Source organism: Erpetoichthys calabaricus, chromosome 15, assembly GCF_900747795.2.
Source record: "Erpetoichthys calabaricus chromosome 15, fErpCal1.3, whole genome shotgun sequence".
Lineage (NCBI taxonomy): Eukaryota > Metazoa > Chordata > Cladistia > Polypteriformes > Polypteridae > Erpetoichthys > Erpetoichthys calabaricus.
In genome coordinates, this window is record NC_041408.2 from 81,707,305 (window position 1) to 81,732,572 (window position 25,268).

The window sequence follows — 25,268 nt, forward strand, 5'->3', positions numbered from 1 at the left end:
ATGCTTGCTCGGTTCTCTTCTAATCCCCGACTCTTCTTCTGGTTTGTAACATAAAAATATTTCACTGTTCAAAGTGTAGTAACTGGGTAAGTGAGTCTGAAAATGACAGGAGGGTATGTGGTTTGTCGATGCTAAAGTGTGTGCGTGTGTGTGTTCACTCTGCGATGGACTGGTTCTTATGCCCAATGCTTGCTGTGACAGGCTACACCTTCTCCATGACCCAGCTCTATAGGTAAGTGGGTTGGAAGACAGGTGGATAGATGGGTGAGAGTTATTCTGGATTAAATGCTTTGCCTAAATGTAAATGTACAGTAGACTGTGAATTCAACGCTAGCTGGGGCCACAAGAGGGCAGCGTCACTGAAGGTCTAACAGCTTTGAAGGGCTTCACACCGTAAAGGAATGTTATTCCAGCTGAACAGATACTGCAGCCAGTTATTTTTGGAGCTGAACAGACATGGAAATACGAGTGTGGCACAATATACTCGACTAAAGAAAATGAAAATGTGAGTTGTGTACACCAGACAGGCACCACGTATGGATTATTGCTGTCTGAATGGAAGTCTCCATTCTGTTGTTAGTTGAAGGAAACACAGACATTATAACGTGTAGTCGTTCATGCAGCCTTTACAAGCAGCTTGGGCAGGAATGTAAACGTAGTTATTGTACAGTAACGTGAATTCTGATGCACTGAAATATAATTACACACAGACACTGCCCATTGATGAGAAGCAATCAAGGGAGAATTTGAGTACTCAAGATGGAAAACCACAAAGACTTTCACGATTAAATGCTGGCAGTTGATGGCTTCAGTGCATAATGGCTGCACCACGCAGCACAACTCCCCTTATTTATTTAACAATGGTCATGTATTTATTGTTGATTACTTATTTCAGTTTGGTTATTTATTCTTGGTCAGCTCTATAAAGTTGAAGGCGATCTGATATGATGTGCCTTGTTGTCATCTCTTTTATCAACAAAAGCTAACATTTAATTACATAAGTTTGCACTTCACATATTGACTTACACGTCTGTGAATGCTGTATAAATCCATATGGGCATCCGTGTCACTAAGTGCAACTTTCAGTTCCCAGCATGCACTTGGTTCCAGACTGCAGCATATCATCAATTCAGACGTCTGTGAAAATGAGTTTAACGATACAAGTAATGCTGCTTCATCGTGAGAATGAGTGATTAGTACATTTTAGGCAGAATGCGATCACCTCTTTAAAACCAATGCAATTTATAGTGTTAAAGATAAGCGAACCGTCACAGCAAATCTCAGCAATGTGTGTGTGTGTGTGTGTGTGTGCGTGCGTATTTCGTGAAGCCTAAGATGAAAACTTTCTGAGTAAGGGAGACGTACAACTGCTGGGCTTCCATCCAAACCTGGCACACGTTTAAGGAGCCGGCACTGAAATAACACGATGACGTGAGCCTGCACTTCTGTGGGTACCTACACAGAGTAGAAGTGGAGGATGCAGAGTTTGGAGAAGGTCGCCAGCATCAGGTAAGGAGCTCACCTTAAAGTTCGTAAGCTGCAACAAACATACTCACCCTTGGATCGATTATGACATAAGTATGGAAAGATTCCTGTAATGCGTCATTTTTAAAAGTATGAAACTTTGTTAAAAGGTATTTTTTTCCAGGTTCACTACTCTTTCATTAGTGCCTACAGTGGAATACAATTAAGTCTGTGGTGGGCTGGCACCCTGCCCGGGGTTTGTTTCCTGCCTTGCACTCTGTGTTGGCTGGGGATTGGATAATGGATGGATGGATGGATGGATGGAAGATGAAAATGTTTCAAATACTGTAGTTTTAACCTTTATCAACTAATTTTACAGCTGTGCACAAAGTATGGTGCCATTTATCTTAAAATTAAACATTGTACACATATTTCTCAATTAACGTTAAACAAAATGTATCAGGGAAGGACCCTAACTGTGAATGACGCCATCGAGCACGGGCCTCACTGTTTCACAGGTTCAGGCCCAAAATTAAAATCTTTATGTTGGAAAATATTTGCCTCTTGGTCAGAAACAAATGCACTTGCAAATATTTACATTACCGGTCAACAGTTTTAGAACACCTCAGTTTTTCTTCAAATTTACCGTTGTGGAATATGGCCGGCCGTTCATCCCGGCCAATACCCCCAAGCCACCAGGTGCAGCCCTGCCTGCAACATAGAGGTGCCCTGAGTTCCAGCAGGGCATCATGGACAGTAGAGTTTTTAATCACAGCCTTGGCTGGATACCATGGGATCTTCCAGGGGACGCTGCAGGAAGGTCCAGAGACTTTTGTTTCACCTATAACCCGGAAGTGCGTCTTAGTCACGGCAACAGAGCGAATGACACACTTCCGGGTTGAAGAAAAGGAGTTTTTATCTGACCCGGAAGTGTTAACAATCACATGGACAGAGAGAAACACTTCCGGGTCAAGGACTATAAAAGGACTATGGGAAATCCCAGACGCTGAGCTGAGCCGGGTGGAAGGGTGGCAACATGTCTGGGAGTGGAGGATTAATTGATTATTGATTTATTATTGTGTACTATATGAGTATAGTGGAGTGTAGAGTGCTTGGTGCACATTATTATTATAAAATAAAGTCATATTGGACTTTTATCTGGTGTCTGACGTCTGGTCTGAGGGTTCAAGGGGTCGACAGTGCCTCTATCTTTCACACCGTATATACTCACATATAAATCAGGTCTTGAAACCCGAAAAATTGATCATAAAATCAGACTCCGACTTATACGACCGGTCAAAAATGTGACACTTAATTTTTTTTTTTTTACATCTTCTCGCCTCCTACAATCTCTCTCTAATATATATATATATATATATATATATATATATATATATATATATATATATATATATATAGTCACACACGTGCGCATGGGAGGCAGCTAAAGGGCTCGAGGGAAGGCAGTTCTGAGGCATGCCGGGATGTGGCAGAGTGCACTGATTCTTTTTTTCCCTTGCCTGTAGACCATTCCCGGGGAATCTCACCTGGCTCTCATGACGTCACTTCCGGGACTGAGCCAATGGAAGACCACCTTACCAGTTCCGGCCGCTGTGATGTCACCTCCGGGCTTGAACCAATGGCAGATGAACCTGAGCCAGACCCATATGACCTCACTTCCTGTCTTACCCTTTAAAAGTCTAACCGTTTCCCCTATGTGTCAGTCTTGTTTTGGACTCTGTTGTATGCACATCAGTGCTCTTTATTGAACAAACGACTTTGCAGCCAGGATACCAAATTATACGGGTGGCTGCCCCAAACCTTTATCTGTGTAATGTCTCGTTATTACGACAATACACACACACATATATATGTGTGCCGCAGATATATACAATACTTATGCATTATGCCTGGTTCTTTAGAGACGCATTCCAGTTTTAAATCAAATCATATATATATATGTTGGCACAGTGGATCAAGTCGAATTTCTTCTTCATTCCTTTACTAAATGGATTTTTCTGAAGTTTGTTTGTTTCCTCTTACTGTCCAGAGATATTCTGTTATATTGACTGGCAAATCTATAGTGATGTAAGTGTGTGTTTGTTTGGTTTGTTTTGTGAGTGTGTTCTGCATGGATTGGTTTCTCCCTTGATGTCCCGATGCTGCAGCTACCAGCAACCCTGTACTAAATATACAGGTTAACAGAAAATAAAAATAAGGCAAACCAGAGGCGCAAAATCAAATCCAAATAAGTCAATACAACCCTCATAGGTAGAAAGCCAACGCAACAAAGCATTTAATGTTTCATGATCAAGCTGCTTTGAAGTGTTTTGTTTATTCAATTCTGTTTGCCAAAAGTGTAGGACAAAATATGCAATTTCAAAAGGATTCAAAAACCTTCAAAAAGCTTCAATTTTTGCATTTGCATTTTTTTCATTCTTATTTACACGTTTGGCAGTAACACAATTCCATTCCTGCCATGGAAACATGTGAATCATGTCTTTGTATATCATTAAGGTGATGTTAATTTACAATAGTTAAAGCATACACATGTGTTAATGTAGCAGTGCTTTTGATTCATTAACATACAGATGCTGGTCATAAAATTTGAATATCATGACAAAGTTGATTTATTTCAGTAATTCCATTCAAAAAGTGAAACTTGTATATTAGATTCATTCATTACACACAGACTGATGTATTTGAAATGTTTATTTCTTTTAATGTTGATGATTATAACTGACAACTAATGAAAGTCCCAAATTCAGTATCTCGGAAAATTAGAATATCAATTAAGACCAATGCAAAAAAAAGGATTTTTAGAAATGTTGGCCAACTGAAAGGTATGAACATGAAAAGTATGAGCATGTACAGCACTCAATATTTAGTTGGGGCTCCTTTGGCCTGGATTACTGCAGCAATGCGGCGTGGCATGGAGTCGATCAGTCTGTGGCACTGCTCAGGTGTTATGAGAGCCCATGTTGCTCTGATAGTGGCCTTCAGCTCTTCTGAATTGTTGGGTCTGGCGTATTGCATCTTCCTCTTCACAATACCCCATAGATTTTATATGGAGTTAAGGTCAGGCGAGTTTGCTGGCCAATCAAGAACAGGGATACCATGGTCCTTAAACCAGGTACTGGTAGCTTTGGCACTGTGTGCAGGTGCCAGGTCCTGTTGGAAAATGAAATCTGCATCTCCATAAAGTTCGTCAGCAGCAGGAAGCATGAAGTGCTCTAAAACTTCCTGGTAGATGGCTGTGTTGACCTTGGACCTCAGAAAACACAATGGACCAACACCAGCAGATGACATGGCACCCCAAACCATCACTGACTGTGGAAACTTTACACTGGACCTCACGCAACGTGGATTCTGTGCCTCTCCTCTCTTCCTCCAGACTCTTGGACCTTGATTTCCAAAGGAAATGCAAAATTTACTTTCATCAGAGAACATAACTTTGGACCACTCAGCAGCAGTCCAAAGGCGAGACGCTTCTGACGCCGTCTCTTGTTCAAGAGTGGCTTGACACAAGGAATGCGACAGCTGAAACCCATGTCTTGCATACGTCTGTGTGTGGTGGTTCTTGAAGCACTGACTCCAGCTGCAGTCCACTCTTTGTGAATCTCCCCCACATTTTTGAATGGGTTTTGTTTCCCAATCCTCTCCAGGGTGCGGTTATCCCTATTGCTTGTCCACTTTTTTCTACCACATCTTGTCCTTCCCTTCGCCTCTCTATTAATGTACTTGGACACAGAGCTCTGTGAACAGCCAGCCTCTTTAGCAATGACCTTTTGTGTCTTGCCCTCCTTGTGCGAGGTGTCAATGGTCGTCTTTTGGACAACTGTCAAGTCAGCAGTCTTCCCCATGATTGTGTAGCCTACAGAACTCGACTGAGAGACCATTTAAAGGCTTTTGAGTTCATTAGCTGATTAGAGTGTGGCACCAGGTGTCTTCAATATTGAACCTTTTCACAATATTCTAATTTTCCGAGATACTGAATTTGGGCCTTTCATTAGTTGTCAGTTATAATCATCAACATTAAAAGAAATAAACATTTGAAATACATCAGTCTGTGTGTAATGAATGAATCTAATATACAAGTTTCACTTTTTGAATGGAATTACTGAAATAAATCAACTTTGTCATGATATTCTAATTTTATGACCAGCATCTGTATATAGAGTAGATAAGATTGACTGGAAGCTGAGACAGAACTCCTCCAAAATGTGCCACCTTTCCCATTTCACTTCACTCTACCCCATTTACTGCTTTGAAAGCCACCCAGTTTAGCCTGGGAGTGAAGCACTTGTTGCTCTCCAAGATGTCATATTTAACCTAGAGAGCTTCAGTTTGTAATGAATCCCATGAGACGAGGCCTGGAATAATTTAGTAGAATTGCCCTCTCCCCCAGTTAATGCTCTCCTATAATTAGATACCAAGTGGTCACCTTAAAATAGCCCAACAGCCATTAATGCTGCACACACGTACTGTATGGCTAAAACGAGGTGGTGTCACTTTACTGGACGTCTCCAGCTGAGCAGACTCTTGTAGTGCTGTTGTCACTGAAAAAGAAAGCACACCTCCTGTAACAAGGGCACCACGATGACACCTCCATGTTTAGTCACACGGGTACAGGTTAGTGGCACTCTCTCCCACCCAGTGCTGCTGACTGGTTTGCCTTAAAGGTGAAGTTTCAGAAATCTCTACAGACATCTAATCCAACATTACAGTCTCGATTCCTCTGGTGCATGCTATGGCTGTGGCAGACGGGATGCCTCTGTACTGGAAAGATCGGGGGGAGAGATCATATTCATCCATCCATCCATCCATTTTCCAACCCGCTGAATCTGAACACAGGGTTACGGGGGTCTACTGGAGCCAATCCCAGCCAACACAGGGTGCCAAGGCAGGAACCAAACCCGGGCAGGGCGCCAACCCACCTCAGGACACACACTAGGAACAATTTAGAATTGCTAATCCACCTAACCAGCATGTCTTTGGACTGTGGGAGGAAACCCACGCAGACATGGGGAGATCATGCAAACTCCATATTGTTATGAACTTGAGAGTTTTGAAACACAATAAACCCCAAAATAGCTCAAAATGTCCACTAGAAGGGGTAACTGTTATACCCGAGCTAGTCACCAAACAGGGAAATGGAGAGCTTTTATAATTAGTCAGTCAGTCAGTCATTATCCAACCCGCTATATCCGAACACAGGGTCACGGGAGTCTGCTGGAGACAATCCCAGCCAGCACAGGGCGCAAGACACGAAACAAACGCTGGGCAGTGCGCCAACCCACCGCAGGACACACAGACACACACACCAAGCACACACTAGGGACAATTTAGGTTCACCAGTCCACCTAACCTGCATGTCTTTGGACTGTGGGAGGAAACCCATGCAGACACGGGGAGAACATGCAAACTCCACACAGGGCTCCTTACTGCGAAGCAGCAGTGCCACCGGTGCCACCATGCCGCCCAGAGATCACATTCAGAGCACTAATAATAATAATAATAACAACAAATGCTATTTATATAGCGTCTTTCCCATGCTCAAGGTGCTTCACAGAGTCTCATAAAGAAACAGCCAGTATTTGTAACAATGAAAACAGATGCTTCCTGAATAGAACATTAAAACAAATGGATACCGGATGTACAAAGGCATTAAATAGAATAAAAATACTAAATTCAATACTAAAAGAAAGCCCAGCAAAGAGCATCATTTGTGAAATAACTCACACACACACAAATGATCTGGACTGAGAGGAGAGCTGGAAGAGGAGACAGAAGGTCAGGTTAAGTTAGAGGCCTTCCTGAACAGGTAATGTTTTTTAAAAGATTGAATGGATTCAGCTGATCTCATTCATTCCAAAGTCTGGGTGCTATATAACTGAAGGCCCTGTCACCCACAGAGTGCAGGTTAGTGTGGGGCACAATAAAATGGCCTGAATCAGAGGACCTTAGAATGTAAACAGGAGCATAGTGATGGAGAAGGTCACTGATTGTAGTCCTGTGCCAGACCATTTAAAGCTTAGTAGGTTATTAATTGAATTTTATACTCAATCCTGTGACACAGGGAGCAAATAAAGGTAAAGCAGGATGGGTGTGATGTGTTCGCTGTTGCTGGTTTATGTAAGGACTCTTCCACTTGAGTTTTGAATTAACTGGAGATGTGTTATAAGATTTGAAGGGACCCTTGCCAGTAGGAAGTTACAATAGTTAATGCGAGATGCGATTTAAGCATGGATACATTTATCAGCATTAGTAAAGGAGTGGAAAGAGCGAATACAGTATGGGATATGTTATGGAGGTGGAAGTAAGAATGTTTTTAATGTGGTTTATTTGGGAGGAATAAGAAGGAGAGGAATCGCAAAAAAAACCTCCCCCGGAGTGATAGATGGCAGCCTCCCTGGATTGTGGCAGTGAGTCAGACTCCCTCAGGGCTCCATGGGAGTTGGGGTTTGGTGCAGCCCTATTGGGTTCAGTGGGCACCGCCAGGGGGTGCTGCAGGTACTGTTGGGCCCTGGGTGCCAGCACTCCCACCACACCCAGAAGTGCTACTGGAAGAAGGTCGCTGAGCAGCTGGAGCACTTCCAGGTGACCTATAAAAGGAGCCAGAGTCAGGAGGAAGGGAGACAAAGCATGCCAGGAGGAGGAGTGGAGGTGGACAGACAGGAAGAGAAAGAGGAGAATGAAGAAAAGACAGTGTTGTGTGCTGTGCTAAAGTGTTTATTAGTGCTGGGGACTGTGTTGTACATGTGGCAAATGGGGGAAAGCGTTTCCCACAAGGAAAAATAAAAATAAAACGTGTGTGCTGAACTTGTGTCCTGCGTCTTTCTGTGTCGGGTTTGGGCAGCAGGAGTGCCCTCTGCAGGCCACACTGCATACTTCAAATAAATCTGTTTTCATTAGAAAACCTACCCTCACATTAGGAACAAAGTGGGCAGCTACCAAAGACAGCACACCAGTCCACAGCAAAGCACTCTGGTACTCCTACGTTGGGCACATTTACAGTTAGCCTTTAGCCTTGTAGCTTGCGTGTAACAAAAAGTTGCGGAGTCTCGTGTTTTTTAACTACTTGACATTGTAAAAGTGCCATCAAAGAGTGTGTTCAGCATTTAATACAGTCAACTTAACGCATGAAATTAAATTTTATTAGCACTGTTATTTTGTATTCAACTTACTGTTACAAAATTATTTAAACAATGAAAACGTGGTAACTGACTCTTTGATGAAGTAAATAAAAAAATTCGGACGTGAGCGTCAGTAGGCCTTGTACCCTCGGAGCCAAGTTACCCAAACTCTTCTATAACATTTCAGTCATTATTTACCACTCTGATGCTGATCTTTCCCATAATAAAATAGGTCATTATGATAGGAATTGACGAGAAGAATTCCATTAATTGCAGAATTACGGTATTTGAGGGTTCCTATAGAGTGTCTCTTTCTCTTAAATGATTTGGCTCAAAAACTAATCGGCACATTGTCATCTAATAACACGCTTAAGTTTTGAGTTTGGGATTTTTCCGTCCAACCATTTTAGCTCTAGACCGTCCTCAAGAAACCGTGACACACAGACAGACACACACACACAACCATCATCGACAGGGAACCCTAAAACGTCGAGATCCGTCGAAAACTGGAGATATTTTTGACGACTCTAAAGCTTTCACTCCTCCCCCATAGACGACAGGTTTTGGTGGGGAAGGGAACAAAGCAAAAAAATGTAATGGTCCATTTCTAAAATCCGCTATCTAAGTCCCCAAACACACATTAATGTTAGGCCACATGAACATTTCTAACTCTTTCTGTGCTGATAAAACCTCCAGTATAGTCAGTATACACTCGCCGGCCACTTTATTAGGTACACCTGTTCAACTGCTTGTTAACACAAATATCTAATCAGCCAATCACATGGCAGCAACTCAGCACATTTCGGCCTCTAGACATTGTCAAGACCACCTGCTGAAGTTCAAACCGAGCATCAGATTGGGGAAGAAAGGAGACTGAAGTGACTTTGAACATGGCATGGCTGTTGATGCCAGTCAGGCTGCTCCGAGTATTTCAGAAACTGCTGATCTGCATTGATTTGCACACCCAACCATCAAGGGTTTACAGAGAATGGTCTGAAAAAATGAAAATATCCAGTGAGTGGAAATGGTCAGAGGTGAATGGCCAGACTGGTCTGAGCGGATAGAAAGGCAACAGGAACTCAAATCACCACTCGTTACAAGCAAGGTGTGCAGAAGAGCATCTCTGAACACACAACACATTAAACCTTGAAGCAGGTGGGCTACAGCAGCAGGAGACCACACCGGGTGATACTCCTGTCAGCTAAGAACAGGCAGCTGAGGCTACAATTCACATGTGCTCAACAAAGTTGGACAACAGAAGATTGAAAAACGTTGCCTGGTCTGATGAGTCTCAATTTCTGCTGCCACATTTGGATGGTAAGGTCAGAATTGGGCATCAACAACATGAAAGCAGAGATGATCCATTCTGCCTTGCATCAACGGTTCAGTCTGGTAGTGGTGGTGCAATGGTGTGGGGGATATTTCCTTGACACACTTTGGGCCCCTTAGTACCAACTGAGCATTGTTTCAGTGCCACGGCCTACCTGAGTCTTGTTACTGACCATGCCCATCCCTTTATGATCTTCTGATGGCTTCTTCCAGCAGGATAACGTGCCATGTCACAAAGCTCAGATCATCTCAAACTGTTTCTTGAACATGACAATGACTTCACTGGACTCAGATGGCCTCCACGGTCACCAGATCTTAATCCAGTAGAGCACCTTTGGGATGTGGTGGAACGGGAGATTCGGTGAATGTACCTTGTGTAGATGATTGGGAATGAGGTGGTGGTACAATAGTTAGCACTGCTGCCTCATGGACCCAGCATCCTGGGCTCAGGTCCCACTCCTGGTGATTGTCAGTCCAGAAGGTGCGTGTTCTCTCTGAGTTTGCATGTGTTTTCCTCAAGCATCCCTAATGGTGTATGTGGTAGGTAGAATAATAGAAGTAAAATGGCTCTGGCGCGAGTGAGGGTGCATTGATATTCCTGCCTGGTATGCAGTGCTGCTGGGATTGACTCTGCTCCAGCATCCCGGGCCCCTGACCTGGTTAAAGCAGGTGTGTGAATGTCTGTTATAAAGTATTGTATTTTTTATTTGTTTACTGGTTTATATATGTTCAGTTTACAAGGTGAGACACAAAAATAACTGGATTGGTAAAAAAAAATATATATATTTATTTATTGATGAATTACAGCATTCTAAACATTGTCACCTTCTATATGCTCCCCCTCCCGATCTCTACACCACACCATACGTATCCTCCATTGATTGAAACAGTGCAAGTCTTCTTGCTTGAGGCTCTTCAACAGGCTTGCCGTTTTTTGTCTTCACTTCATTCATTGAAGAAAAATGTGTTCCCTTCAGGTCAGTTTTGATTTTCGGGAACAAGTAAAAATCACAGGGAGCTAAATCGAGCGAATAGGGAAGATGATCGAGGACAGAAATGTTTTTCTCAGTCAAAACCTGCTTTACGGTAAAAGCATTGTGCGTAGGAGCATTGTCTTGTCTTGTCTCGTTGTTCGCTTTTATCACCCGACATCATAACGGCAACTCGTGCAGCGATTCTTGTGCAAATACTGACTGGGCTATTCACAGGACATACCTAGTCGGTCTGCGGTTTGAAAGGGCGTGTAGGAGGGGATATAGTTCTATGATTCACGTCCGGCCGACCTCCTGACGGTTTTCCAGGAAAGCCCCAAGCCCAGTCCGGTTAGTTTTGTGTGTCACCTCGTATTATTTAGCTCACTCGCCTAGTTTGCAAATTACCGGGTTAAGTCATTACTAGGCATCTTTGTACTGTCACAGCGTATCGTTAATCTGAAAAAGCTCTGCATGTGTCCATAGTGCTCCTTCATATCGGTGCTAACTGTTAAGACTCTCCAATGTGCAGTGTTATAAAACGTTAGTAACAACTGGTGGTGTTGTGAAAGACTAATTTGGAGGTAACAATAGTTAAGTTTGTTGGTTTGCAATGCACATTGAAATACATAAGCATTTGTTTTAGAAACGTCGTGAAGAGAACTACCGAAATGCTTAAGTACATAAAAGACAAGGATGTATCAGGAGAAGGTTGATGTGATACACAAAATGTACCAAGAGATGACTGAGAGATCAGCAGATGTCCTGTAAACATCCAGACTGGACAGTCGTCACATACATAGAGAGGGTAATAGCTGAACCTAAGAGATATAAGAAGAACAAGAGTGTAGTAGAACAGACTGTTATTTGGGGGTAAGCCAATGAACCAATCAGAGTAAACGTATGCATTCATCAGCACTGTTATGTAAATTCAGTTGTTCATAACATGGACCTCTGCCCTTATTTTTTTGATCTTTCAGTAACAGACTATTGTGATGAACGCTCCCTGAAGAGATAAATAAAAGACGCGATGGACAAGCTTCCTCCTGCCTGATTAATGAATCAAAGGGGTTTTTTTATCAAACTTGTCCCAGAAGAGGATAAGCTTTCTTTCTTTAATTGACATGCTGATTTCTTCCACAGTGTGACATTCTCATTCTTAACGTCCAACATTTGATATTTTCATCCCCAAAGCTTTACCATTCCGCTGCCCTGCTCTCTGCCATTGCTGTTCAGTTATTACAATTCCTTCCCTGATGTAGCTGGCTGTGAGTGGATGCTGCTCTTGCACCAGTGGTTACTGCATTTGGCCCTAACCTTCTGTAATCCTGACTGAGAAGAGCAGGTATAAACTGATAGATTAACGATTTTCGCAGCGTATCCTGGCACAGTACATAAAACATCATGTTCATATAATGCCAATAATGTGTTTTCCACATTGCCTCTTGTCCTTCATCACCCTTTCCACGTTTAAACCATAACGATTTACACCTTCGTACGTTTACCCCATAATGGTTCATTAGCAGCCCCAAGTTAGTAAGACCCCAAGCACCGCTTACCTATGATGTCTGTGCCAAACAAACAGATGCATATTTTAAATCTCATGGACCCCCTTTGTATTCACAGAGAACCTAATGTCCTATTGCTTTATGTTTCTAAGGCAAGGAGCAAGGCCGATGCTTTAAGACCCCAGATGCATGCTTCATGACTTGAACGCCTGCTCTAGCATTGGCATATATCCACTTGTCAGAAAGCCACACGGTGCCAGCTGCTTGGCCAGTCGGTTTGTTCTGCAGCACTTAGTGTGGATTTGATGGGCTGTGCGTGAGTATAAATGAGGATTATCTGTCATTAATATAGGAGGACGAGTGAGGGAGGCTGGGAGTATTTTCTGAGTTTGATTAGTACTGTCCCCTTGGTAGTCGTCATTTAAACGCATCGGGTATTTTTCCAAGCCCTGAGTGTGTGTTAATGCAGCATTATTTTTATTGCCATTTGTTGTTTTTGATCTTTATTTTACTGAGTAATATCTGGACCCGGGGCTTATTCCAGAAGAATTAGACACTGACTTGTAAAACTGAGAATTCTGGCAATAAAACGATTCTGTCTCTTCAAAGATTACAGAGCATTGTGAGGGTCCTTGTGGTGAATGGACAGACCAGTCATGTACATCCAGAACAAGTAGCGGTCAAGTTCCTCCGTAATCAGCACTAATCTAAAGCATGCGTTTGGCTGCTTTCAATGCAACTATTAGGAGCCTGAGTGAGACATGACATCAGCATGCAAAGAGAGTTCCGGAAACTTTTTAATGTGCATCCTTGTGAGCCCAGAAGAACATAAAACTTCTCTGCTGTGAGGATCAAACATGGTGGGGAAGGAGTTTCATTATCGGCTATCCACCTGTACTTAGCATGGGTCCTCAAGGTTACAATTATTACCTTATGATCAAAGGGCGCCTGATTCTTCTCTGCGCTATTATTGTTTCCACTAGAGCGGTTACCATGTTTTCATACTTTGGGGATGTGAGGGACGGGAGCAGGAGAGGAAGAAAAGGGGCCTGCAGGTGGCACACTGGAAGCAAAAAGCAGGTGGTAGCTGAATGGAGAAGATGCAGTCACCCACCGATCTGTGCGCCCATTTTGATGTGATTAGCCCACAGAGGTAGTTTTTGCTTTTCCTTAGAATGGGAAAGTCCTGGGCTTGTATATTGAAAGAAGGACAATGAATTATATTGGAAGCCGAATCCTTTCCAGGCAGTTTTGGTTTACCAAATATACCGGACTTCTTTCATGCCTTGTGCCAAACCTGTTGTTGGCCCCAGGTGCGTATGCACGTCTACTGGCCCAGTCTGGAGACACCACTTGACCAAACCGGTGTACCTGTGGAATGAGGTGGGAAACCTCTGTGAAAATGCGATGTCTGCCTCGCCCTATTCCAGTACCTCTGCTCTGGGCCTGTCGCCTTTCACACTGAAGGCAGGAGGAGATTGCAGCTGACTTCCCTTTTCAGACATTTCTCTTCACTGAAAGCTTCCAGGGAATTTATTAGCTCAATGGTGTCAGTTTTATTCTAACCTGGGCAACCACTCTAATCACAACACCATTACTCACATTACTGGTTTTTTGACAACCAGTTAACATTTCGTTATTTATGGCAATATCAATATTGTACTACACTCACTGGCCACTTTATTAGGTACAGCTGTAAAATACAGAAATACGTACATTACATTACTAGTAATGTAGTGGACATTCCTCCTTATAGAAGACGCTGTTTAAAATCATAAGATCAAAATGTCATTCTAGTGAGGTCTTCACTAAGATGCGTCATCTGGCTGTTCTCCAGTATAGTCAGTATCCACTCACCGGCCACTTTACTAGGTACACTCATTCAACTGTCTCTTAACGCAAATGGCTAATCAGTGTCACACACGTGCGAGTAGGAGGCAGCTAAAGGGCCTGAGTAGTTGTAAGACCACCACCTACCGGAGGGTGGCAGAGTGTACTGACTGTCTATCTCAGTTACTTGCAGACCATTCCTGGAAAAATCCCGCCAGGTTCCAGCACCCTTGATGACGTCACTTCCGGTCCTGATGGCACCACTTCCGGCCCCAGAAATGATGCCACTTCCGGTCTTGAGGACGTCACTTCTGGTTCCGGCCCTAACGTTGACGTCACTTCCTGAACGGGCCTTCAATTCCACCATCTTTACTACATGTGATCAGTTCTGTTTTGGACTCAGTCTTGTCAACAACTCTTTAAAAATTTCTACATTTGCAGCCAGGATACATTATATGGGTGGCCACCCCAAACCTTCATGATGTCTGGTATGTTTATTTGTGACATCAGAACATCACACGGCAGCAACTCAGTGCATTTCGGCCTGTAGACATTGTCAAGACCAACTGTTGAAGTTCAAACCAAGCATCAGAATGGAGAAGAAAAGGGACTGAAATGACTTTGAACGTGGCATGGCTGTGGATGCCAGTCGGGCTGGTCTGAGCATTTTGGAAACTGCTGATCTACTGGGATTTTCACCCACAAACATCTCTAGGGTTTACAGAGAATTGTCTGAAAAAGGGAAAATATCCAGGTCAGGGGAGAATGGTCAGACTGGTCTGAGCTGATAGAAAGGCAACAGGAACTCAAATAAGCAGACGTTACAGCTGAGGTATGCAGAAGAATATCTCTGAACGTACAACATATCGAACCTTGAAGCAGGCTGGTTACAGAAGCAGGAGACGACAACAAGTGCCACTCCTGTCAGCTAAGAACTGAGGCTACAATTCACACGGGCTCACCAAAATTGGACAACAGAAGATTGGAGAAACGTTGCCTGGTCTGATAAGTCTCGATTTCTGCTGCGACATTTGGATGGTAGGGTCAGAATTTGGTGCCAACAACATGAAAGCAGGGATCCATCCTGCCTTGTATAGAAAGTTCAGGCTGGTGCTGGCGGTGTAAGGGTGTGGAGGTATTTCCTTGGCACCTTTGGGATGTGGTGGAGCGAGAGATTCGCATCATGGGTGTGCAGCCGACAAATTTGAAACAACTGTGTGATGCCATCATGTCAATATGGACCACAATCCCTGAGGAATGTTTCCAGCACCTTGTTGAATCACTGCCATGAAGAATAATGGCAGATCTGAGGGTAAAAGGGGGTCCAACCCGGCACTAGCAAGGTGTGCCTAATAAAGTGGTCGGTGAGTGTATATGTATGGCATTAGGTATAGTTCAAGAGTATTGTCCCATTTCGTATGTGTACGAGCTTTACATTGTTGGAGACCATCCTCATCTAAAATGACAGAGAGAGCTGCTGTAGTTTCTTGAGAAATGCAAGTTTGCCCGACAGAAAGCTCCTTTTGTTTCTGCAACAGCTGAGCAGCTTTCATAACAAAACCATTGCCCAAATAGAGTGCCATTCATCAGATTCTTACAAAATCACAGACATACTGTACTTATAAGTGCACAAAAACCCAACAAAGTGTCGGCTGTAATTACAAAAGGAGAGAGAAAAGCGCCTCGGCTGAGCACTGGAGCTCACAACTAAAGCTTGCCACCTGCTGCCCAGAGGGGTAACACATTTATTTGTCACCTCCAGAATGAGTTACCTATTGCTCTTTGCTACATCTGCTCTGTTAAATGTTTTAATGTCATGGGTACATCTACAAAAACAAACTAAATAAACAAAAGACATGCCCACAAGTAAACCAAAAGATTCAATTCACAAACGTGAATCTGTGCAGCACGACGCGTGATCTCCGCTGCTCGAGGTGTGTTTGTGTGCCCTCACTGTGTTACGCTGGACTCTTCTCACACTCCTGTTAACTGCAGTTTTATCCCAGTCAGCGTGAATGCTACGTGTGGCAATGTGCTCCCTGCATAACTCCAGGTAGGTTCACGATGAGTTCCTTGGTTGGACGTGAATTCATCTTGAAGATGTTAAGGCCCATTAAAACCACATTTCACACTCTGGTAATTAAAGGAGTGTCTTTTAATGGTTAAAAAAAAAAAAAGGGCTGATCGACAGCCAACAAATGTTTTGCTTTCAGGGAAGGGAATTCCTAAGTGTTTAATACAGGCGAGTCTCTGTTCATGGAGGTCTCAGGTTACAGCAATTCTGCAGATACAAATGAGCACATGACAGCCCAGAATCTTTCTTTTCAAGTGAGTTTGAATTCATTTCCACTTAGCGCCTTCTGCTTTTTTCGATACAAACAAAATCAACTAGTTTTGATTAAGCAGCTGTCACTTATGGTGAGGAATAGTGATGCACACTATGGACTTTGTCACCATCTTCAGCCATTTTGCACTTTTGTGTGCATATCATGACGAATTTAGCCAGTAGCACAAGCAGCCGTGCAGGAGACTCAGACACAGATAAGCAGGCAGACAGGCAGCTGGCTGTAAATTCCCAGTGTCCTCAGTACGTGTCTCTGTTGTGACATCTCAAGGAGTAAAGCTGCTGGCAGGGGGAGGTGACCCTATTAGCGACATTTAAGGACAGCACGTCTCTGCTGAGGCATCAATCAACAGTCAGTGGTGACTTTTCATGCCATCCTTATGCCTTTTCCAATTCTCATCCTTGTCAAAAACTCTGAGATGTTTAAGCATAAGGCCAACAACATACTGTGTGTACTGTGCCGTTCGTATCTGTTTAACTTATTTGTTTTACTTAACCTCCTTAGTGTTTGACCCGCGCGTTACTCGGGCTGTAAAAACAGAGCTAAAAATTTTAGTCCCGAGTGTCACTCGGGCAAATGTATAGATGTGTCTCGTGTAAGCGTTAGACCCGAGGATTACCTGGGCTGTAAAAGCGCCAACAGTGTTAGTGCCAAACGTTACTCAGGAAACGATGCAGGCGTGTGTTGCTTAAGCGATAGGCCCAACTGTTACCCAGGGAACAGTATAGACTCATTTTCTCCTAGCGTCATTATGTCGTCTTGTCATGTTTTTTCAGCAGGTCAGGTGATGCCTGCTCTTGACAGTGATACGCGCAGTGATGACAAAGTGAATCTGTCTTCGGGCAGTGGAATTGACACGGACAGTGAAATCAAAAGCGATTCTGATGAATTGGAAAGTGACGCTCACGTCAATCGCACGTATGCAGTGTGCTGTTCAAAAGCTGGTCATTCTGGAAAGAAAATCCGCAAGGAATCACACTGCTGTCGTCTCGACTGTGACGTTGGATTGTGTATTTCACTGCTTCAGGACATACCACACAAACGACACATTTTGACAGTATATACGGTATTAGTATTATTTTTATTATTCATTATTATTATTTTTATCATTATTATAAGTTCTACACTTCTGACTTTGAACTTTTAGTGTTTTGCACGTTTTACAGAAGATCACATTTAATAAATAAGTCATATTTTCAAGAAAAAAAATGTAACGCTAAGGAGGTTAAAGTACAGTAATATCGCTTCACTGTCATTTTATGAACAAATCTGAGACGTTTTTCAAAAAAACAAGCAGTAAAGCCTTAATCATTTGTGTCACTATTTACTTTAGCAAACCTTTTCAGTGCAAATTCCAAATTACCAAATCAGGGTACGAATGTTAGCAGGACCGGAACACTTTTGTTACCCAGAGACCACCTGTTTTCATTTTACTTGAGCGCTGAATGTCCTTTCCTAAAAGAGGCCAGAGAGGGCCCTTGTTAAGCTTCAAAATTTTTCAATATTTTCACCGCAAATAATCCTGATATTTGATATTAGAAACATACCAGTACAGTGTGGTTTAAATGCCAGCCCTGTGTGGTGATTCCTCATTTTGCAAATTTTCCCCTTTATCTGGGTGGGCTTTCTCCTCACCCCAAAGCTATGGAAGTTGTGGTGACCTTTGACGTCAAACGGACTGGACTGTCGCTCAGTGGTCCAAAGTCCTCTTTTCAGATGAAAGTAAATTTTGCATTTCATTTGGAAATCAGAGTCTGGAGGAAGAGTGGAGAGGCACAGAGTCCAAGTTGCTTGAAGTCCAGTGTGAAGTTTCCACAGTCAGTGATGATTTGGGGAGCCATGTCATCTGCTGGTGTTGGTCCACTGTGTTTTATCAAGTCCAAAGTCAGCACAGCCGTCTACCAGGACATTTTAGAGCACTTCATGCTTCCCTCTGCTGACGAGCTTTATGGAAATGCTGATTTCATTTTCCAACAGGACTTGGCACCTGCCCACACTGCCAATAGTACCAACACCTGGTTTAATGACCACGGTATCGCTGTGCTTGACTGGCCAGCAAACTCGCCTGACCTAAACCCCATAGAGAATCTATCAAGAGGAAGATGAGAGACAGCAGACCCAACAATGCAGACAAGCTGAAGGTCACTCTCAAAGCATCCTGGGCTTCCATAACACTTCAGCAGTGCCACAGGCTGATCACCTCCATGGCACGCCACAATGATGCAGGAATTCATGCAAAAGGAGCTCCGACCAAGTATTGAGTGCGTACATCGACATACTTTCAGTAGGCCGACATTTCTGTATTGAAAATCAATTTTCTGAGATACTGAATTTTGAGTTTTCATTATCTGTAAGCCATAATCAGCAAAATGATAAGAAATAAACGCTTGAAATACATCACTCTGTGTGTAATGAATCTATATAATATGAGTTTCACTTTTTGAATTGAATTACTGAAATAGATTAACTTTTCAATGATATTCTAAATTTATTGAGATGCACCTGTAAAGACAAAGTTAGATATCATACAGCAGTAATTATCACTCCTATCTGATTGTAAATGATGGGCGTCTGTGTTCAGAAATACAAAATGCACTATAAGAATAAACTGAAAGGGGGGAATTAATTCCTTAATTCGTTCATAAGGAAAAAAACAGAAGGTGCTAAGTGAAAATGAATTCAGACTCAGTTGGAAAGAAACATTCTGGGGTGTTATGACTTTATTTGTATCCGTAATTTAGCCGGCCTTGTGCTTGGTCGCTGTGACCCCGATTATGACCTGGCAGAAATGAAGAGAGAAGCGACACCCCCGTCTAATTAATGAAATTCACAGGTATGCTCAGTTCAGAAACACTTTGAGGCAGCAGGTCTTTGAAATGTGATTTGAAACTCACGTCAACACAGCAAGATATGCTGACATCCTTCATGAAATTAAATCTGGGGCCTCAGCACTGTAGAGTGGTAATGCTGCTCACATTATGGCACCATGCCACACCTGGGCACTTTACAAAAGGGGGTAAAAGGACAAATAAGGATGCAGCCTGGCAAACATGCCACTTTTATATTGCCATAGTGAAGCTTAATTTGTTGTTTATGATGTCCATTTGCATTTTCATAGGTGCTACTTATCCTTTATGTTTAAACTTGTTTGACCTGCTGTGTCACACACATACACATAGGGGACAGCTGAAGGGCCCGAGTGACTGTAATTCCGCCACCACTCCAGGGGTTGGCGCTGTGTCTTAGCACCTGCCTCTCTTTCTCCCTCTACAGACCAGACGATTGACAGCTAGAACACCTCTGATGTCACTTCCGGTGTCTGCCCACCTGGACCCGCCTCTTCCTGCCGGGAGGATAGCAAACCGCCAGTTCTGTTTTGAATTCGCCTCCGCAGAGACGACTCCATAATTATTGTGGATAATAATTTTTTTTTTTTTTTTTTGCTGCCTTGGCACCCTAACTCTTTATCGTTGTCCTCTCTCTTTTTTTTGTTTTGCAGTCATTATTCATAAATCAAGATACAGTATGTGCTTGTGATTTGTCCAGTGTCTGTGAAATCCTCCCAGACTTAATGGCAGACTCAAATGAATGAATGCCTGTAAGGACAGTCATTTGCTCCACCTGGCACAGGAGATGAATGTTTTTGTAGATTTCTATTACTGGGAGACCACTGAAATCCTGGCTTTGTATCCCAGCCAGGACACTCCCTGTGTGGAATCGGCACATTCCAGCCTTGTCTGTCTGTGAAGGCTTTCCTCCTGACACTTCATGAATAATTAACTCTGAATTGGCTCGGATTAAATGAACGTCCAGGAGTATTCCCACCCAGGACTGGCTGGTGCCCACTGGTGCTAAGATAGGCTCCAGAACTGGATTAGCAGGTTAAAAATAAATAGTCTGCAATTCTTTGTGGACTGAAGATGCCCGGATATTGATATAGTCCACAATTGAGGTTTTTCTGTGTGCTTTGCACTACGGCAAGCAGTATATTTGATGAGTTCATTTTTGTATCATGTCTTTGAACAATTGCAATATTGTTCTTTTGTTGACAGGTATAGTGTTATGCACCCTTAAAACCCAATATTTAAACATGCATAGACGTATAGTCCAACAAGCTGTAGGATTATCCTTTCAAAAACCAGGGGTAATCGCACGGGAGAGTAACAACACGTCACAAGTACAATTCCATCACATACTACAGGATTAACAGCTTATTTCTATTACCTAAGGCAAAAATCAGTGGATTCCTATCTACTAAAAACATGCAAACTACCATCGCAGAGGATCACCGGCAACAAGTGACAGTTGGAGCCGTTAAGCAGCTCTGCACTTGTCACCAGTCAGCTCCTTAAAGACACGAATGCTGGCACGATGGACTTACTGTGGCTGAGCTTGCTGGGGGATTGCTGACTGCTGCTTCAACGTCAGGGTCATCTGGGAAAGGCTGTTGACCTTTTGAGGGACGGAGCCCATCTGGGATGTGTACTGGGGGCTCTGCTGTGGGATGGGCCGCTGCTGCATAAACGTGTCCTGCCCGTTTCCTGGCATGGGCATTGCTGGGCTGGTGGTGCCGGCCTTCTGCTCGCAGGTTTTGCCTTTTGTCCCCGGTTTGCACATGCAGAGTTGTGGACTTAAACACATCCCTCCATTCTGGCACTTTGGTGAACAGTTTGCTAAGGAAACAAAATTAAAGGGGCAAAGTCAAAAAGAGGAAAATATATATTTTTTTAATATCATAGAGTATACTGTATGTCTAGTATCTGCCTACATAGTATGAAGGATTGCAATCTAAATCTAGTATCTGGTTGAAACCGAAATAAAAACAACATCTTAAGCAAAAAATCAAATCACCCGGTAGAGTGGCACATACAGTGGCATGAAAAAGTTTGGGCCCCCTTGCTTAAAATGTCTGTTACTGTGAACAGTTAAGTGAGCAGAAGATGAGCTGATCACCAAAAGGCATCAAGTTCAAGATGACACATTTCCCTTTTATGTCTCTTTTCAGCATTTTATGTAAGACTAGACAAAGAGCCCGTTTCGACAACGTAAGACGAAACGGGCACGAGTGGAATAGTAATAATAAGTATAAGCACCACAAACCTGATATAGGTGTATTGAATGAATGAGTAATTAGTTCTTGAGCTGTAGTCGAAATCGCCTTTCAGGCCTCTAGAGCTTTAATCGAAGTCGCCTTTCTCTTTGAATTTTTGCAGCCATAAATCCACCGCCTCCCGCGATGTTGGGGTTGGATGTCGGTCGAAGTCACCTTTCTCTTTGAATTTTCGCGGCCGTAGTCGCCTTTCTCTTTGAATTTTCGCGGCCGTAGTCGCCTTTCTCTTTGAATTTTCGTGGCCGTAGTCGCCTTTCTCTTTGAATTTTCGCGGCCGTAGTCGCCTTCTTCTTTGAATTTTCGCGGCCGTAGTCGCCTTTCTCTTTGAATTTTCGCGGCCGTAGTCACCTTCCTCTTTGAATTTTCGCGGCCATAAATCCGCCGCCTGCCGCGATGTCGGCCTCGTAAGGTTTTTCGGGCAGCTGCCCAGAAGGCAACTGCGCATTCGACTTCGGACGGATGTGAGTGAGTGAGTGAGTGAGGAGACTGGCGAATTATGTATTAAGATTAATTTATTGGTTTTGTTTTGTACAATTGTACAGTGTATAATAAAAGGAGCAGCATGCAAGCGTTTAGGCACCCCAAGATATCAGAGGTTCCCAAGGTGGTCCCAGACCCTCATTAGTCGTTAGAACTATGGCTTGTTCACTTCACAGCCATCGTTAGGAAACCCCAAAGCTGTAGAAATTCTCAGACTCCTCACTCCTCGTGCCAACAATCAGCGGCCATGGGCTCCTCTTAGCAACTGCCCAACACTCTGATAAAAATAAAAGGACTGAAGCTCACAAAGTAGGACGAGGCTACAAGAAGACAGCAAAGCGTTTTCAGGTCCAAACCCCAACAAAGCTAAAGGTGTATGGCCTTTAACAGCTGATACGACACAGACATTAGTTGAGGTCTTTGAACCGAGACCAAAAGAACAGGAAAATGATTAAAAATAAAAAGTTAAAAAACAAACAATCAAACAAATACACAAATATTCCAGAAGGAGCCCAAAATGATTACATACTGTGCATAGAAACATTAAACAATGGATGGATAAATAAATAAATAAAACGTATCCCGTCCAGATTTATCAATCTATACTGTTGGCCAACACAAAAACGCTAAAAGTACTGAAGAAAGTTGTGGGAAAAGCAATAAGAAAATAAGAGTATCGTAGCCAAAGGTGGGCGTGGATGGGCAATCGCCACCCACTTGGAGCCCTGCCCACCCAATCTACTTTCAGATTGACATATAAAATTATAATATAGATTTTATGTAAAACAGTTTTGATAATTTTGTTAGTATTGTTTGCTATACCATATTGGATAGGATTAGAAATAAGGACATTAGAAGATCAGCTCAAGTTGGACGGTTGGGAGACAAAGTCAGAGAGGCGAGATTGCGTTGGTTTGGACATGTGGAGTGAAGAGATGCCGAGTATATTGGGAGAAGGATGCTAAGGATAGAGCTGCCAGGGAAGAGGAGAAGAGGAAGGCCTAAGAGAAGGTTTATGGATGTGATGAGAGAGGACATGCAGGTGATGGGTGTAACAGATCAAGATGCAGAGGACAGGAAGAGATGGAAGAAGATGATCTGCTGTGGCAACCCCTAATGGGAGCAGCCGAAAGAAGAAGAAGAAAATTCATTATATCATATAACATATAAATTTATCAAAATTTAATGTGCTATTTTATAATCACACCCCCATCCAATCATCCAATCATGTGCTGTGTTTGCGTGTCTGATCGTTTGCTCACAGCTTGTTAAGCGAATTAGCACAAGTTGAAAACCCGAAGTTAAAAGTAGCCCAGAACGACAGACATTAAAATGGCCGGACAAAGCTCTCTGTCCAGTTTCTTTAAAACACCTTTACAAGAAGATGACACATTTGAAGTCGACCAGCGAGCTTCTGTCAACGAAACCAAACCTGCACCTTCTCTGTCTCTGCGACAGCATCGGTGGACTGGATTGGGAGGTAAAAGAACCCAGCGCCATCCTTACATCTGGTGGCCGAGCACCAACCATCTCCACTACGAAGGCACAGTTAACAAAAGGTTTGGGAGCTGCTGATGATGGAGTTGACTGGAAAAGGGTACAACCAAAACGTCCCGCCACATCCTTCTCTTCTAGTTTTATCGGTACAGTGCGTACAAACCACAAACTACAAATCCCACAAGCCCCTCCGCATCAGTGCAAACCTGTTTAAAGGGGCAGACCCCAATTCACTAACAGGAATCGGCGTGACTAGCATTGTTATTCACATTTAACAATCACTCCACAGGACATACGTACACACAAAAAAGAAAAAAACCCTATGTGGCCTCACTACAAGCTCGTCAGAAATCCCATTAAAAAAACACATCGGACATTAATATGAACAAGACTTTGGAGTTTGTCTGTGTTGGAATTTGTGCCCATTCAGCCAAAACAGCATTGGTGAGTCAAGGTATTCATTGTTGGATGAAAAGATCTGGTTTGCAAATGGCGGGTTCAGTAGGGCTGAAGTGGGTCCACAGGGGACCACGTATGTAGAAGTGTCAGGTGTTTTGTCACGAACGTCTGCTTTTCACACATACTCTAATACAGGGCATAAAATGTTTGTTTTCAGTGGGCCAAGCAAAACCATGATGCACATCACAGTGGTCTATATAGTGGGTGGCCGACTCTGACCCTGGAGGGCCGCAGTGGCTGCTGGTTTTTCTTCCAACCCAGTTGCTTAATTAGAAGCCAATCCTCACCAATAACACGTCTTATTGAATTTCATGGCTTGTTAGTGTTTTAACTCTGCCATGTCAGTTCATTCTTAATTAAATCATTGATTTTTTTTTTTTTTTTTTACTTTCTAATGATACATGTGTCCTCCAAATGATTTGAAGCCTAAAATGGATGAAGCGTTTTCAGTTCTTCACTTTTGCTTCAGTTTCCTTCTAAGTACTTAATTAAACAAAACACTGAATGATGGACATGAAGACAAGCTCAATGGAGAACTGTGGGTTCCTTTGTCATTTGCATCCTATTGCTAATTAGGAGCAGTTAAAACAATGAATACCGCTGTCTATGACTAAAATAAGTAATTAAGGGTTGTCGCACATGTGTGATTAGGGGGCAACCAAAGGACCCAATGCACCGCGTGAACCTGCAGGACTGAAGAGAAAGCCAGTGTACTAACCCATCTCTCTGTTCTGTCACAGGAAGGACGAGCCACAAAAGAGTCCGACACCGTAACAGCATCGCCAGTTGCTCGCTCGGACGGACTCGCCACTTCCGCATTCCTTAGTCACGTCTCGCCCTTTCCCGATGACATCACAACTTTCCCAGGATTCCCTGCTGTTCCCGACATTCTTTTCGCCGTCCCCTCCTCCATATATATGCCATCTTTCCACCTAAAGACTGTCTTGTTTCTGTGTTTTTACAGTGGCCTCTAACAAACGTGCCAGACCAAATCCTTGACCTACAGTATATGGGGACGGTTCCGCAACCCTTTAACTTTGTCATCGTGTGCTTCAAACTCTTAACAAGTGATACGACTTAAAATGACGCATCAAAATGTCACTTCATCAGCAATGAATGATTTCTAATGAACAGACTGG

General features: G+C 43.1%; 1 protein-coding gene across 10 annotated transcripts in view; it reads right to left on the reverse strand.

Moving 5' to 3' along the window:
• Positions 1 to 25,268, reverse strand: part of ltbp1 (latent transforming growth factor beta binding protein 1) — a 386,058-nt gene that overhangs the window by 337,998 nt on the left and 22,792 nt on the right. For all 10 annotated transcript variants that reach the window (XM_028820637.2, XM_028820635.2, XM_051919196.1 and 7 more), the window contains exon 3: positions 20,965 to 21,256. In XM_028820637.2, the coding sequence (XP_028676470.1) occupies positions 20,965 to 21,256 (292 nt within the window). The remainder of the gene's footprint in view (positions 1 to 20,964; positions 21,257 to 25,268) is intronic.